The sequence below is a fragment of the Staurois parvus genome, unplaced genomic scaffold, assembly GCF_062004578.1.
Source record: "Staurois parvus isolate SC_StPar_1 unplaced genomic scaffold, SC_StPar_1.0 ptg001188l, whole genome shotgun sequence".
Lineage (NCBI taxonomy): Eukaryota > Metazoa > Chordata > Amphibia > Anura > Ranidae > Staurois > Staurois parvus.
The window spans coordinates 484,487-502,401 of NW_028318984.1; the positions used below are offsets into that span (position 1 = coordinate 484,487).

Sequence of the window (17,915 nt, forward strand, 5' to 3'; positions counted from 1 at the left end):
CAGTGCCCGAGTTTCCAAATGGTCAGTCCGCCCCTGCACTGTGAGTGGCTACAACAAAAAGCATGTCAAACCATATGCCAAAACACTTTTTAAACCGGTATTAAACCCCAAAACAAAAATGTATGTAGCTTATCAATTTTTAGATGTGGTGGCTGCATTAGTTGTTTCTTTTCCCCTTATTTTCACCTGGTAATCTGGTCAGTTAATAATTTATTTTTCAGCCTCCTTTAACAACCCAAACTGTTCAGCAAAAGTCACAGTTAAAGTACTGAGACATGCCAGTTAACACGGACAGGGGTGCAATGGTAACTGCTTGAATGGTGTTGACAATGGTTGACAATGCTGCTGTCCAAAGGTGTCTCTGTTGCTCCTCCAGTGGAGTGGACCCACCCTTGGTTAGGAAGTGTCTTACTGGATGGATCACTAGGTGAAAAAAAAACCCCAAACTACTTTATATATTACATTTAAAGTGGAACTAAAGGCATCATACTCACCTCCTCTCCAATGAACTGAAGTCTGAGGGGTCACTTGCTGGTGCTGACACCTTCTCCCTGGCTCCTTCCGGGGCTGGTCTTCAGCTATCTTGATTGGCTGGCATAAGACGACATAACTCCTATGCATGCACAGCAGTTCAGTCATCCCAGCACACAGGGACAGTGCCGGTAATGTAAACTGACCTACGCATGTGCAGCTCAGTTTTACATGCCACAGAAGCCGGTGAGCAGGAATCTAGATTTAATGTCTCTTCTGTGATAAATAGCCTGCTTGTATGTTTTTTAATATTGCGTTCTTAAACCCAAAACAAAAAAATTCTTAGATATGATGGATGCATTAGTTTACCTTTTTAGTTTCTCTTTCCTTTATTTTCACCTGGCGATCCTGCCAGTAAGTCTGTTGTTTTTTAACAGAACAAGCTTTCCTGCAACAGTAGCAGTTAGAGGGTTAATACCAACCATTTACCACTAACAGAAGTGTTTACAACCTTTACCACCAAGGGAAAAAAAACATAGCTGTAACTGCTTCTACAGTGTTCGCTGGAGTTTGTTTTCAATTTGTTAGTGTATCTAAATCTGATAGTTAATCCAATGCTCCCTTCTACCCAGACTGACAATGCTACTGTCCAATGGTGCCCCTGTGCTCCTTCAACCAGAATGGGGGCACCTTATTACAGGAGGTGTGTAACTGGCCAGATCAACAGGTGAAAACAGAGGGGGAAAGCCTTAAAAAAGAAAACAAATGCAACCACAACATCTAATAATTGGTAAGCTGCAATATATTACATTTTTGATTTTGGGTTTAATACCGCTTTAAGAACTGGTAAACTACAATATGTTAAAATGTTTGATTTGGGGTTTACCGTTTCAAATAACAAAATACATTTTATTTGAAATCATTGAAAAATGACAACTAAATTGCATTGGGCTGAGGGGGAATGAACCCCTGTCCCATATCCGATCCTTTTATACCAAATATAAAATCTGTTGTAAATAGAGATTTTGTGAATAATGGCTGAATTCTAACTGAGCAGGACTTATTGTGCATAGAATTCTCAATTAAAAACTGTGGAGATCAATTATAATGCTAGAGGTCCAGTAAACCAAAAATAAAACTTACTCTACTAGAAAAAAGATATAACAGGGTTGGTTTACTAAAACTGGAGAGTAGACGTGCTTTTAGTTACAAATCGATTTTTGGATAAAAATGTGATTTTCAAAGAGTATGAATGTGAATCTCCAAACTGACATAGAAACAAATGTCAACGAATCCAAAAAAGTTTTAACAAACTTAAAGAGTATATTTGTTTCATTTGGATAACGTCACATGATGCGACAGTAGTTTGAGACCATGGGGAAATTGATCAAATTTTTGAATTTGCGTAAATTCGTGATTTAAATTGAATTTGTAATTGTTACAAGCAATCAGTTTCACAGTCTAAGGCAATTCTTAAGTTTGAAACATTTGACGCTGCTGAATTTGGCATTATTTACTTTGTTGTGTACGAAAATATCAAAACCTTCCGAATAGTTTTGATATATGAATATTGAATCCACCCAAAATATGAGGGGCGTTCAAGTCAAACCGGGACTTCTGAGTTTATATAATAAAAGAACAAATTTCAAGTGGATGATGCATTTATTTTTCAACATACTCCCCTGCTACATTTTATACACTTATCCCAGCATTTAACTAATGCCTGGAAAGCTTTGGCATAGAAAGATTTGAACGCATGAACCATCCTAGGACAGCCTGCTTCACTTCGTCATCATTGTGTTCACCGTTCCTAATGAAAGATTTGTCTCTTGTGCAATTTCATGATAGTTTATGTGTCGATTATGCAGGATCAGGCGTTCCATGCGCTGAATGTTCACAGGAATGATTGCTGTGGGCTTGGAACCACATCGGCCGGGATGGTCACTGATGGACGTACGGCCATCTTTGAAAAGTTTACACCATTCAGATTTATTTCTGCTCCTGAGTGTCTTATCACCGCACTGTGCTTGAAGTCTTCTGCAGATATCTGCAGGTTTTGCGCCACACTAACACGTTGTTCCATGCACACACTAACACTGTTGTCTGCCATATTGAGTAACGGTCTCTGGACTGGCCTGTGACATGTGTGCTGACTATCAGGAATAGGACACACTTGTCACTTACTACTGCGTGTAGTACCACCATGCTAGGATCCCTTTTTATACCTGTAAAATAAAAAGTCCTGGTTTGACTTGAACACCCCTCGTATATAGCAATCTCCAGAAAAACCGCAAAATTTTTCTAATTCGCCCCGACCAATGAATATACAAAATATTAGTTCAATATAACCAATATGATGAAACAAAATTCTTCAATGAATGAAAGCATCCAAAATGAAATGGAAAGTTTCAGTGTGCACACATCTAATGGAGAGTGCCAAATCTGTGCATGATAGCCAAACATCTTCTAACTTCAGCTTGTTCAGATAAAGTGGTTCTAAAGGCAGACTTTTGTTTACCTTGATGCATTCTATGCATTACAAGAGAAGTATGTTTTTTTCTTTTTAAATCATATGGTGGATGCAGCATCAATGTGACACTGCATCTGTGCCCTGCCAGCTCTAAGGGTGAGAACTCAGCAATAAGACACTGCTGATCACTCAGTTCTTGCTGCCGCTGTGTGCAGAGATTGGTGACTGTCAGTTCCTACTCTCTGCTCTGCCCCCCTCAAGCGCTCACTGGAGCGCCAAACCTGGGAGGGGCTGGCTCAGGCTCTCAGTAACTCGTGAAAAGGCTGAGCCAGATGCCAGTCCAACTTTAAAGTCGGGATCATTCCCCAGCCTGGACCAACAGTGAGCTTTATTGGATATTTAGAACAAACTGCACTCCTGTTGTCCACAGGCGAAGTATAGTTAAACGAGTTTTGGCTGTACTTCTCCTTTAAAGTAAAAAACCTTCTGTGCCTGGGATCCCCCCAGCCCCTCCTTATACCTACCTGAGCCCCATTGGAATCCAGCGCTGTGCATGAGAGTAGGGGCTCTCCTGGCTCTGTTCCTCCTCACAGGACAGATCCATAAAAGTAGAAGCCATTGGCTCCCGCTGCTGTCAATCAAACTATGTGACGAGGGAGCTGGGGCCGCACCCTGCTGTCTGTGTCTATGGGTGCAGGCAGTGGGGCTCTAGAGTGAGCCCGCAGGAGTGCCCCTATAGGAAGTGGCTTCCTATAGGAGCATTGGCTGAAGAGGAGGAGATAGTAGCGCCAGTGGGGGAACCAAGGAGGATTGGGGCTGCTCTGTGCAAAGCCATTACACAGAGCGGGTAAATATGACAGGTTTGTTTTAACCCCTTTGCACCAACGCCTCCTGGTCCTTTAAGGGGTTCCTGACACCGGGAGGTGGGGGTGGGGATTAGGGTCATGTGACCACCATGATTGGCTGTCACATGATCGAAAAGGTCCCAATCGCAAGGAGAGATCGGGACCTTTCCGAGGGACGCCAACACTCGTGCTGGGAGTGCGCAGGGCACATGCTCTCAGCACATGTTTGTTTTCAAATGGTACGCAAATATGTGACAGCTTGGCGTTAAGACCCAGCCCCCGGGGGGGCCACATATTTGCGTACTATGGGTGTGAAGAGGTTAAAAAAAAATCTGAAGCTTTACAAACACTTTAGGCTGAGATGACAATAAAACCTGGAAGCTGATTGGTTCATATGAGCTGCACCAAGTTTTGCGCTCTCCAGCGTCAATAAATCAGCCCCAATAGAACACTGACTGAGGTAAGCAGGCAGGAATGGGCACCTTGTATGAAGGCAGGAATACACGATGAGGATATATGAATACAATGTCACAGGAGGGATGTCAGTGGGTGATGTGAGCACAGAAATCAGGGAAGTGACATTGATGGAGGAGAGTTTTATTGATGAATAGAGAAGTGATGGATGACAGTCCAGCCATGGAGGGAATAAGTAGGACAGGCAGAGTGACAGATGACAGGGATCAGATCTGCAGATGGGGATCATGCAGGATTTTAGGTAATCTGCTACCTGGGTTCCTCCCTTCGGCTGTCTCCATCACAGCTGCCATCAGCGGGTTCTTCCAGGCAATGGCGTCCCTCCATGTCACCGCACAGCTGCTCCAGGATCCGGGCTGTCTACGGGGACAGAGCCGGCAGAGGGACAGTCCCGGACATGGGGGACCGCTGGCCCCGGGGTGATGGTGCTGGAGCTGTCCAGGCGGAGTGGTGCTGATCGGGATGAGCCTGCAACGGAGCGCTGAGTCTGATCAACCAGAGTGGACATGCGTACTGTGCTCATCAGCCTCCCCTGTACTGAGCCAAGGATGGAGGAGGAGGAGGACAGAGAGGAGAGAGCAGAGCCATCCACAGAGACAGAGCCCAGCCTATCACACAGCAAGGTCACTCCACCAATAGGAGGACACTACACACACCTCATACAGGAGACACACAAGGGTCTGGTATATATGGACATACATTGGGGGCTTCTTCTCTGTAGATCAGAAATGCAACATATAGCAGAAAACAGACAGAAAGCATGAACAATACACAGAACGCCAAATTCACAAAGATTTCAGCCTCGGTTCATGTACATGCATTCTTGAATCGCTCTGTTTTACTAGTGCGATTCTTCCCTGCAATTCACATGCGGTTATTTGAACACCTATGAGTTTTTTATGCGATTTTGCAAGTGCTCTGTTTTTGAATCAGCATTTTTTTTCCTTCCTTCATTTCCTTCCTTCCTTCCTTCCTTCCTTCCTTCCTTCCTTCCTTCCTTCCTTCCTTCTTCTCTTCCATCCTTCCCCTCTGATTCTATGGTAAAAAGGCATCAGAATCACTCTCATGTGTGAAAACTAACATCGGAATCTCACTATACAGCAGGGGTCTCCAAACTTTCAAAACAAAGAGCCAGTTTACTGCGCTTCAAAGTTTAGGGGGGGGGGGGCATCATTGGTGTCAGTGGGTGGAATAGTGCCCCAACATGGGTGTTATTGGGTGGAATAGTGCTCCATCGTGGGTGTCAGTGGAAGGGATAGTGCTTCATCGTGGGTGTTAGTGGGAGGAATAGTGCCCCATTGTGGGTGTTAGTGGCTGGAATAGTGTCCCATCGTGGGTGTTAGTGGGAGGAATAATGCCCCATCATTGGTGTTAGTGGGAGGAATAGTGCCCCATCATGGGTGTTATTGGGTGGAATAGTGCTCCATCGTGGGTGTCAGTGGAAGGGATAGTGCTTCATTGTGGGTGTTAGTGGGTGGAATAGTGCCCCATTGTGGGTGTTAGTGGCTGGAATAGTGTCCCATCGTGGGTGTTAGTGGGAGGAATAATGCCCCATCATTGGTGTTAGTGGGAGGAATAGTGCCCCATCGTGGGTGTTAGTGGGAGGAATAGTGCCCCATTGTGGGTGTTAGTGGGTGGAATAGTGCCCCATCGTGGGTGTTAGTGGGTGGAATATATTGCCTCATCATGGGTGTTAGTGGGAGGGATAGTTCCCCATCATGGGTGCTAGTGTGTGGTATAGTGCCCTATCATGGGTGTTAGTGGGAGGAATAGTGCCCCATCGTGGGTGTTAGTGGAAGGAATAGTGCCCCATCATTGGTGTCAGTGGGAGGAATAGTGCTCCATCGTGGGTGTCAGTGGAAGGAATAATGCTTCATCATGGGTGTTAGTGGGAGGAATATTGCCCCATCATTGGTGTCAGTGGAAGGAATAGTGCCCCATCGTGGGTGTTAGTGGGTGGAATAGTGTCCCATCGTGGGTGTTAGTGGGAGGAATAATGCCCCATCATTGGTGTTAGTGGGAGGAATAGTGCCCCATCGTAGGTGTTAGTGGGTGGAATAGTGCCCCATCGTGGGTGTTAGTGGGTGGAATAGTGCCCCATCGTGGGTGTTAGTGGGTGGAATATTGCCTCATCGTGGGTGTTAGTGGGAGGGATATTTCCCCATCATGGGTGCTAGTGTGTGTTATAGTGCTCCATCATGGGTGTTATTGGGAGGAATAGTGCCCCATCATGGGTGTTAGTGGGAGGAATAGTACCCCATCGTGGGTGTTAGTGGGTGGAATAGTGTCCCATCGTGGGTGTTAGTGGGTGGAATAGTGTCCCATCGTGGGTGTTAGTGGGAGGAATAGTGCCCCATCATGGGTGTTAGCGGGAGGAATAGTACCCCATTGTGGGTGTTAGTGGGTGGAATAGTGCCCCATCATGGGTGTTAGTGGGTGGAAAAGTGCCCCATCATGGGTGTTAGTGGGTGGAATATTGCCTCATCATGGGTGTTAGTGGGAGGGATAGTTCCCCATCATGGGTGCTAGTGTGTGGTATAGTGCCCCATCATGGTGTCATGGAAATTTTGTATTGTTGGTCGAACTTTAAATGTGTCATATATTTGTGTTATTCATATGTCTCTCGCGTGGCTTAATTAAAGCTCTGAAGGCTGCAATTGGGCCATGCGCATGTACAATGTATGTATTACAGTACTCAGCTCGGTAATGGATGAGATGGCAGATCTGCGCTTATAGACCGGCGTGTATACCACCACGGCATTCGATGCGAATGCCGCTGGCAGTAGACCGCGGGCCTGTATCCACATATCAGCAGCATAGTACCACATGGACTTCATAACGCAAGGCGCAAGCGGTACGAACTCCGCGTGTAGGCTTGTGCATATCTTACAACCCATTACCAATCTGAACTGTATCTTGGATGGATGTGTTTTAATAAAGATCGTATCGGGCCCATCCAGGTACAGACTGATGTTTAGCTTAGGGAATGCTTGTACAAAGAATTTACATACCAATAGAAGCTAGTAGGACAGGAAGTTTGCTGACCTCAGAAGGCTCATGGGGGGGAAGGGGAGGAAGTTTGCTGACCTCAGAAGGCTCATGGGGGAGGACCAGTGATAGATAATAGGAAAGGCTATGCTCCAATCGGAATGTATATCCCGTGTATAGGCACTCCCCATTGCATTGTTCGGTGGGAGGGGATTGACTTTATTCATGTGGGGGGCGTGTCTGCTTGTAATAAAACCGGGGGCTGAGTCTGAAACCGGCCCGGATGTGAATTGCAACACCAGCCTTAGAGTGTCGTGTGATTATTCTAGGGTAACGGAGCTCCACCCCCCACATTTCAACAGAGCTAACCCATTTGGATGGGCAGGAATCGTGTAGTTTAGCTGCAGTCGTGGTAAGCGAGATTTGCACAGCTTTATGGGGGATTTCTGCGCATCCAACTGCGAGTACTCACGGTAAGGAGAAATTCGTTAAAGCGAATTTCCAAGACAGTTTGGCGAGCCAGTGGATACTAACGCGTATTCTGGGATAGCTAACCGAGCAGGAGGGGGGAATGAGCCATCATGAACTAGCAAAAAGTATGCCGGCACATTTTAGGTCTCTCTGCCATTAAGAGGATCGCTTTTTGCGCGTTCGTGTGGCTGATTTCGCTCTCTGTTAGCTAACAAGAATTACCGCTTAGCAAGGACCTAGTTTTGTCCTAAAATCTTGATTTGTGGGTGAAAGACAAGGGTTTGTCTCTGCGGAGAGCAGCAGAGGGGTGGGTTTGGTTGGCTGGATTTGGTCAAGTTTAAAAAATCTTCCAACCAAAAATTAAACGGGTATATGTTTTAGCGGGTAAAAGTTGTTGCATAGTGTTAGGTAAGTATTTGCGGGTTGTAGGTACTGTGGTGATTGCTTTACCCCCCTCCACGTGAGGTAATTATTACAGTGCTGAAAGGTTTAGGTTAATTGTTAACTGTTGTAAGACCTTTTGTGTGTATGTAGTCTGTGCAATGTTTTGTGGTACTACTGCTCCCAGCAAGCATGCAGCAGGGGGTCCTTTCTGTTACATGTGCATGTTAGTGTGATATGTTGGTGTTTTATGTCCGTTCTGTGATCGTGCCTTACCTGTTGGTGGCCATTTTGTTGACTACCACATGTGTTCCCTGTTGGTGGCCATTTTGTTGACTACCACATGTGCTTCCCTGTGGGGGCCCATTTTCTTGACTAACCACATGTGCTGCTTTGTTTGGCAACCAGTTGTGAATGCCATGTGGCTTCTCCACCATTCCTTTTTCCAAGTTTCGCTTTGAGTTTCAATGATCTCTATGCAATGTGCATAAAGTTTCCTATATGCATTTGACCCATTTTGTGTTTTTAATCCAAATTTTTACAGTTTAAGTTGTTTGCTTTTAGCTTTAAATTTGCGTATTGCCAGCCAATTTAAAGTATGTTAAGCGAGTTTTCCCCTCACGTGTTCCACATTTAGTGAGCGCGGTGAAGTTTGGGTTTTTGCACATAGATTTCTTGTATAGTGATTATGTTTTTCTTGTGTTTTTCCTGTTAAAAGTAGTTCCTTATTGTAAAGCGGGTTTGTTTTAAGCTGCTGCGTCACGTGTTTCATGTCCAGCAGACTTTTTGTGTAAACGGTTTTAGGTGGTTGCAGCGAAGATTGCGTGTGTAACGTGGATCGTTTAGCGGCGCTGGTATGAGTGATTTTTGCGTCAGCAACAAGGTTACTTTTGGCGCAGTTTTTCGGTTTACCTCGGTGTAATTGTTTCACTGTGAAATGTCCCGTGTTTTTCATAAGGATCCACTTTGTCCTTTTTAACGGTTTTTCAGGTTGAAAAGGGGTTTTTCTGTGTGTATTAGGAACGTTTTTCTTTACACAAATTTCCTAAAGGTCAGTTAGCAGGTTTCTGGCCAACCAGTGACCCCTAAGTAACATCCAAGAACCCCTCTTTTTGTTTTGACTTGTGTTAGCTACTGTGTGCAGGGAGAGAAAAGCCACTTTCATCATTGTGCGGTGTGGCCTGCCAAACACAGTGGGTGATGAGAACCACATAAATTACGCTGTGCGAGTGGGCGGTCCAGGGAAGTGTAACGCTTAGCCTGGTTACCACAAACACTTCGGGTGGTCAGGATCACATAAATTGCGCTGCGGGAGTGGGAGGTGTGCTCTCAGTCTGACCGCCACTTGATTCGCTTCGGGTGATCGATAAGTATCACATAAATTACGCTGTGCTGGGAAAGTGGTGGAATCAGGCCTCTCGGTAGGATCCCACTGAGTGCTCCAGGGGGTAAACAGGTACCCGGACGCGGGATATATACCAGTGACTAGTCACGATGGGCAGTAGTCAGTCCATGAAGAGAGAGGGGGAACCAGCCCTCTTTAGGGTAAGGACAGCTGCACAACTGATGAAGGTGAGTTTGGGGGGGAAGTCTACAGAACCCCTCAAAAGGTGGAATAAATGGTCGAAGGGTACCAGATGGGAAATTCCCCGGGAAGGTACATTTGACGCATGGAGGTGGGAAAAATTCATCTCTGAATTTGGACCACGGATGCAGGCGTCAGAACTAGAGATCGCACAGCTATGGCTTCACAGGTCAATCTGATTAGGGAAGCAGGGCATACATAAACTGGTGTCTGTCCGGAAGAACCAGGTGATGTATACCTGGCCTCCAGAGGGAATAAAACAGGAGGATCCGGTGTCAGAGGTGGAGGAAGCTCTTTCAGGGCTGACTCTACTAAGGCAGGCAGGATCAGGGTCTGCTGGGGTTCCCGAACAACCAACAGTGGCTGAGATAAGTATAACTGCACCTGTCTCTTCTGTTAGTGACGTCACTCTTGATGTACCTTCCGTGTCTTCTGTCTCTATGCCTCAGCCTCTACCTCTACCTCTCCCTTCTCCCTGCTTCACCCCAGCTCCTTCTGTTTCCAACTATGAAGCCTTCTCAACAACCGATTTGCAGACTATCTGTGAATCAAGGGGAATAGACACCCGGTTAAGAAACAGGGCGGATTGCATCAAAGCGCTACGAACCACTGATCAGACCCCTGCCCCCCAGCTATACCCTGATCTGAGGGACCTCAAACCTGAAGGTGCAGTAAGCGAGGTGGTTAATCTAAGCCCACCGATGAAGCTGGGCCAGCCCTTGCACTCTTCCCGGACCGAGGCCTATCCAGTCAGGGTGCAGCAATTTGAAGGTCCTCCCAATGCACAGGGGGAACGGACTTTAGGGGAACGGGTAGTTTGGCATGTCCCCTTCACCCCGGCAGAGATCCGCACTATTCTGGCTGAGCTCCCGGACTATCGAGTCAATCCGAGAGGATTTGCTCGAATGTTTGGACAAAACCAGTTCAGCTATGGTATGAGCGGGTCAGATTGTGCGCAGATCCTGCGGGCAAAGGTGGGCATGGAAGTGGCCAGTACAGTGATTGCAGGGTGCTCTATAACCACGCATGAGGAGATGACTTCAGGGGGCAAAGAGTTCTGTGCACAGCTAAAGGCAAAGCTTCCAGAAATGTATGGTGCTACCTCTACTACGGACATGATGAAGCTCACCCAGGGTCCTAATGAGGAAAGCGCCTGCTTCTGGCGCCGTCTCAAACAGACGGCACTGGATGCGGATCTGGAAGTTGGACCTGATGCTCCAACTGAAGGGGTAAAGGTGGCCGCGACGCACATTCTGTTGTGGGCCAAATTTTTGGAAGGCATCAATATTAAAATTCGGGAAAGGCTGGTTCTGGCCCGACCCGAATATAATGAGATGTCTATCCCTGCTATCCTTTCCACTCTTGCGGCAATAGAGAGGGAAATGGATAGAAGAAAACAGGACAAGGCCAAAGTTCTTATGTCCCAGACCCCACACGAAAAACCAAGGGATCTGGGTCACAGGAAGGATAGGCCCCCACCCAGGTGCTTCCAGTGCCACCAAACGGGGCACATGAGGAGGAGCTGTCCCCAATTACCTAAAGGTCGGTGGCAGTTCATTCCTGATGAGTCCTCCGCCCTTGTGACCACCATGGTAAGTAACTCTTTATGAATCCTCATAGGAAGTTGGCAAATCGGTGTCGGCCCAGGTCCATCTTTTTCTCGAGGAATTAAAATATCCCCTCCCTTGCCTCATCGACACCGGTGCAGCCAGAACAGTCTTGCGAAAACAGGACATCCAAGGCAAGGTACCCCTCTCAGGGGAAAGCCCTCCTAACCCCTACTAACCTCACTATCAAACGATGCACTATTCTTAACCCAGCTTCTCTTCTTCCTGTGTCGGATGATGAGAAGGGGGGGAGGACAACAATGACAGTGCTGAATTTTGCAACACGACTAACAATACTAACACCTCTTCTGCTAACATGTCTTCTTTGTCCACTACTAACCTCCCTTCCAAAGGACGCGACTGCATTTCTTTGGAGGAACTGGAGTCAGTGGCGACACACCCCATATCACCCCGAGAGTAGCGGTAAGGTTGAACGTCTTAACGGAATCCTTAAAAACAGGATCTCCAACATCATGGCCGATATCCAAAAACCTTGGCCTGAGTGTCCCCCCATTGCCCCCTATTCCATCTGGAATGCCCCTTGGCAACCACATGGGCTGTCACCCTACGAGGTGTTGTTTGGGGGACCTCCCAAAACAGGGTTGTACTTTCCTCAACAGTTGTCGTCTTTGCATTCACAGCTTACAGGTTATGTGCAATCTCTGCAACGGGAGCTGCAGAAGGTACACCATCGGGTTCGCGAATCGCTCCCCGATCCAAATGCAATAACGGGTGTTCTTTCTATTGAGCCAGGTGATTGGGTCGTCCTAAAGAAACATCAAAGAACCGGACTCGAGCCACGGTTCACCGGACCATACCAAGTCCAGCTGACGACACCTACCTCACTCAAGCTCGAGGGACGAGACAACTGGGTGCACGCAAGCCACTGCAAGAAGCTTTTCAGCTACACCAGAGAATGAGGGGTGTCATTTTCCTTTTTCTTTTTGTTTGTATGTCTTACATGTGTGTTAACGGAGGAAAAGACGGCAGATACCCCAACCTTTTATTTAAAATGCATCTGCGTTTAGCCAGAACCGCCAACAAAACCAACTGTTGGGTATGCTCTAAGCCCCCACCCAGTCATCACATGTCTGCAATGGCCGCTGTTCATGCCCTATATGGCATCCGCGTCGGCATGAAAAAGCAAGAGACCCCTGGTCAGCCCCCACATAGACATTTGTCGGTAGAACTTAATGACACATTTTTAGCAGGTAACATCAGTTTTAGCACCAATATTAGCTCTAGCTCCTGTAGGACCCTCGTCAGTCCATTATGGGTAACTGGACAGCTAGGCAGCCCTCAGGTGTGCTTTAACATCAGCTTTGGCACAGGTAACAAGTTTGTTGGGACTACCACCTGCGAGGGAGGTATAACTGTCAATCTGACTAACCAGGCTTCCCTTCTGAGTAACCACACTGACCGACCAGACCACGTGTGTTGGAAGGACGGATGTGATGTGCAGACTGAGGGAGCAATCCCCCAGTCTGTGCAACTGTTGCTCAGTGCCAGAGGCCGAACGAGGAACTCCTCCTGCTCTGCTCTGACAGGTCCATACTATTTTCTGTGTGGTTCGGCAGCCTATAGAACATTTCCCCAGAACGCGAAAGGTTCGTGTGCCCTCATAAAGCTAGTCCCAGCATCCTATGTAGTGATGGATCATGAAGAGTTGATGGTCCTCAAGAAGGTAAGGATGGCAGGGAGAGTTCACAGTGAGCTGTTCTCTGAGAGCGACCAGGCATGGGCTTGGTTCCCCTCATGGACAGGTTGGGGAATAGAACTTATGAAGCGCCTGAACAATTTTTCTGTCATCGTGGATAGTATGTTTAACGAGACCATAGAGGCTGTCAGAGAAATTGCCCAAGAACAACGGCAGATGGGAATTTTAGTGCTTCAGGAGAAGATGGCCCTTGATTACCTTTAAGCCGCCAAAGGGGGGTTCTGTGAGTTCATTGGAGAGGATTGTTGTACTTGGATAGAAGACACCGATGACAAGGTCCAGGCCCATATGGACAAAGTTAGTGAACTACAGGGAAAAGCTAGAGCTATAGCTAGTGAGGGTTGGAATCCGTTCAAGGGTTTGGGAGGATTGGGAGATTTCCTGTTCTCCATCGGATCTTGGTTGAAGGAAGTGGGAGTGTATGTCCTGATGCTTCTCTTTTTCCTCTGCCTCTTATATGCCGCGGTGAGATGTTCCTGTTGCCTCATCGACCGTGTAAGCCAAGCTCGGGCAGACGACCACATCTCCATGCCCGCTCCTGGGATCCCACTCCAACCACTGATCGGAGGAAGACCTCACCAACCAACCATCTTCTCTACAGATTACGTCCTGGCTTCCCTCTAATTTATCTCCCTGAAGACCACATTCTCCAAGACCTCCAAGCAAGCTTCAAGCCTCATCATGGTTTGTGTCTGCGATTTGGAAAACTGTCTGGGTCGAGACCAGCCTTGTGTGGCCCCGTCTGCAGGGGCAATTTGAGAATCTGCTGCTGGATCTCCCCAGACCACCGTGGGATCACAAGCCTTATTCATACCACAAGTCTGTTTGTGGTTATTGCAAGAGCCTTCCTGTAGTGAAGGTTCCAACGATCTGGAGGATCATCGCTTCATTCAAGCCTGTTTGCGTTGAGTTTGCGTCGGGTCTTGTTGTTTCAGGTACCCCGTGGAGCTTTTATTCTCAGGGACAACTACAGGAACTCTTTGAGGTTTTGAGACTACACCCATCAAGCTGAAGAAGATCAAGAAGGGACACGAGGAGAATATGATAAAACAGGAGGGAATGTCATGGAAATTTTGTATTGTTGGTCGAACTTTAAATGTGTCATATATTTGTGTTATTCATATGTCTCTCGTGTGGCTTAATTAAAGCTCTGAAGGCTGCAATTGGGCCATGCGCATGTACAATGTATGTATTACAGTACTCAGCTCGGTAATGGATGAGATGGCAGATCTGCGCTTATAGACCGGCGTGTATACCACCACGGCATTCGATGCGAATGCCGCTGGCAGTAGACCGCGGGCCTGTATCCACATATCAGCAGCATAGTACCACATGGACTTCATAACGCAAGGCGCAAGCGGTACGAACTCCGCGTGTAGGCTTATGCATATCTTACAACCCATTACCAATCTGAACTGTATCTTGGATGGATGTGTTTTAATAAAGATCGTATCGGGCCCATCCAGGTACAGACTGATGTTTAGCTTAGGGAATGCTTGTACAAAGAATTTACATACCAATAGGAGCTAGTAGGACAGGAAGTTTGCTGACCTCAGAAGGCTCATGGGGGGGAAGGGGAGGAAGTTTGCTGACCTCAGAAGGCTCATGGGGGAGGACCAGTGATAGATAATAGGAAAGGCTATGCTCCAATCTGAATGTATATCCCGTGTATAGGCACTCCCCATTGCATTGTTCGGTGGGAGGGGATTGACTTTATTCATGTGGGGGGCGTGTCTGCTTGTAATAAAACCGGGGGCTGAGTCTAAAACCGGCCCGGATGTGAATTGCAACACCAGCCTTAGAGTGTCGTGTGATTATTCTAGGGTAACGGAGCTCCACCCCCCACATTTCAACAGAGCTAACCCATTTGGATGGGCAGGAATCGTGTAGTTTAGCTGCAGTCGTGGTAAGCGAGTTTCGCACAGCATTATGAGGGATTTCTGCGCATCCAACTGCGAGTACTCACGGTAAGGAGAAATTCGTTAAAGCGAATTTCCAAGACAATGGGTGTTAATGGAAGGAATAATGCCCCATCGTGGGTGTTAGTGGGAGGAATAGTGCCCCATCATGGGTGTTAGTGGGAGGAATAATGCCCCATCATTGGTGTCAGTGGAAGGAGTAGTGCCCTGTCTTTGGTGTCAGTGGAAGGAATAGTGCCCTGTCTTTGGTGTCAGTGGAAGGAATAGTGCCCCATCATTGGTGTCAGTGGAAGGAATAGTGCCCTGTCTTTGGTGTCAGTGGAAGGAATAGTGCCCCATCATTGGTATCAGTGGAAGGAATAGTGCCCTGTCTTTGGTGTCAGTGGAAGGAATAGTGCCCCAAAGGCCAGATAAAGGCAAGCAAAGGGCCACATTCAGACACAGGCTGCAGTTTGGAGACCCCTGCTCTACACCATGCAAGTGAGGAATGCATCGGTTCAAATTTGCACAGTACCCTTTTTAAAAATGCAGCCAAAAACACACTGTGGTGTGATCGCATGTGTGTGAACCACCTCCATAGGAACACATACTATGTGGCCTGTCATGCGAATCAGTGTGCATTCAAATGCAATACAAATCGCATATGTGTGAATCAGGGCTAAAACCTGGAAGCTGATTGGTTTCTGCGTATAGCTGCACCAGATTTTGCAGCTCCGGTTTAGTAAATCTTCCCCCATATCTTTGGAGTCAACAAGTGGCACTTTCAAGGTACCAAAGAATTGTCTTTTTTTTTTTTTTAATTTAAATTTTATTTATTTTCCATATATATTGCACATTTCAGCATTATTCTCATACAAATTTACATATCTTTAATAACATTTCTAACTATCTCTATTCCCATTTACCACCCTTCCTTAATCTAATTTCCCCCCCACCCGAGGAAGAAAAAAAAAAAAAAACCCCATATAAACCCACCCACTCTGCATAATTCAATTATCCCTCTTCATACGCGAATATAGGGAATTTAAAACCTTCTATCCTTCTCACATAGTTACTCCATATATTTCACCATGTATTCTTCCCATGTTCTCCACCTCTTATAGAACAACCCCATCCTGTCTTCCTGCATATAACACAATCTCTCCATCTTACAAATTTGATTAGTTCTTTCCACCCAATCCTCTATCTTAGGCACCTCTGGTCTATGCCAAAACTAAGGTATCAGACCCTTCGCCGCATTTAGATAGCACCATATACCCGAATCCTTGTACTTATTTACTGATAACTCTGTACTATGTAGTAGACATACTGCTGGGTCCAGTCCTATCTTTATCCCAGAGATATTCTCAATTACTTGGACAATTATCTCCCAGAAACCTTGAATCTTTGGGCACTCCCACCATATATGATATAATGTGCCTATTTTTCCACATCCCCTCCAGCACTCTAGTGAATTTTCCCCACATATCTTATACTCAATATTCGGTGTAATGTGCCATCTCGTTAAACATTTATAATTTACCTCCACCTCTCTCATACTTATATTCTCGTGTATTAATCTATATATTTTCCTTTGTTTATCCTCATCTATCTCTATTCCCAGATCTATTTCCCATTTACCTATATACCTTGGTTTTGTGTAAGTGTCTAACTCAGTGAGGGTTTTATAAATTTTTGCAGTGCCTCGCCTCCCGTCACCCCGTGTTTCTAACAACCTCTCAAACAGGTTCCAATCCTCTCTCGATCTCAACGGTTTTGGGAGGTTTCTGACAAAGTGTTTTAATTGGTGATATTTCCATTCATCTATTTTAATAAAAAGTTCCCTTTTATCCCCTTTCAAATCCCCAAGTGTTCTCAATTCCTGTCCTTCCATTATATCTCTCAGTTGGATATCTTCTTTTCTAATCCATTTCCCTGTACTTTCCTCCTTACCTGGAGGAAAATAATCCGTATTCCTATTGGAGTCAACAAGTGGCACTTTCAAGGTACCAAAGAATTGTCTTAGTACGTGTTTAGAAGTAAAAATAAATGCATTGAAATAAAAACATAGTGCTACATTGGGATATTTTTTTTAGTAGGATAGCAATAGGTTTTAATGCAATGTAGGAATAAAACATACTTATTTCTAGAATTAGGAGGTCAAAGATAATCCACCATCAATCCAGGCTCCTCCGTACACAGACCGAGCTGATCCCAACATAGTATCTACTTCCACTGAGCTCCCAGTTGTTAATCCTAACATGTTAAACATATCCTTTGACGCCTCAGAGGATGTGCACAATGTGGTGGAGTCTATACCGACACACAATCGTTACAGTCCATTGCCTTGGGATCCTGAGTGTTATATTCAAGAAGGAGCTCACCTTAAATCTACAGTTCCATCACATGCAGATGTAGCACTTTCCTCTTCTTTTTTAGAAGTTCCTCCAAAGGGAGTTCAGAAAGAAAATAGAAAGCTAGAAGAGGCAAATGTGATGGTCAGCGATGTAAGATCAAGCAAGCAAGAAAGAATAGATTAAATAACAGTAAAAGTACCATAAAAATCTATAACTTATCCTATACTCTCACTGGAGCAGAACTCTCACTGTTAAGAAAAGGTTTTGCCCCCTCTGTGGGACCTAATAAATTTGGATTCTTTAAGGATTTGAACAAATTTGTGTGTTCATTGACAATCAAAAGACACTATGCTACAGATTCCCACAATACAGTTCTAGTAAATTGTCCTTACTGTGATTTTTCATCACAGTCGAGCGATCATGAAATCATTAATATATTGGAGGAATTATGGACTGAGTGTATTACAGATAGTCAATATTTTAATATTACCCTAGATCCCAAAGTAACACATATAGGTTTAAGATCAAAGTCCACCTTCTATCCAGCACAATCCAAGGGTCCCTTTATTGAAACCTTTTATAAGGTTGTTTATAGGGACTTCTTGACCCTGTGTGCCACTTCAGATAAATCAATAGCCAATAACATCTCAC

At 45.8% G+C, this 17,915-nt stretch overlaps 1 protein-coding gene across 2 annotated transcripts in view; it reads right to left on the minus strand.

Moving 5' to 3' along the window:
- The window catches only part of DISP2 (dispatched RND transporter family member 2), a 71,649-nt gene extending 66,842 nt beyond the window's left edge, over positions 1-4,807 (minus strand). The window contains exon 1 of one of the 2 annotated variants that reach the window (XM_089659774.1): positions 4,514-4,807. In XM_089659774.1, coding sequence (XP_089515900.1) covers positions 4,514-4,587 — 74 coding nt within the window. In that variant the 5' untranslated portion in view covers positions 4,588-4,807. The remainder of the gene's footprint in view (positions 1-4,513) is intronic. The other variant, XM_089659775.1, reaches the window with a different exon arrangement.
- Between the last annotated feature and the right edge of the window lie 13,108 nt (positions 4,808-17,915).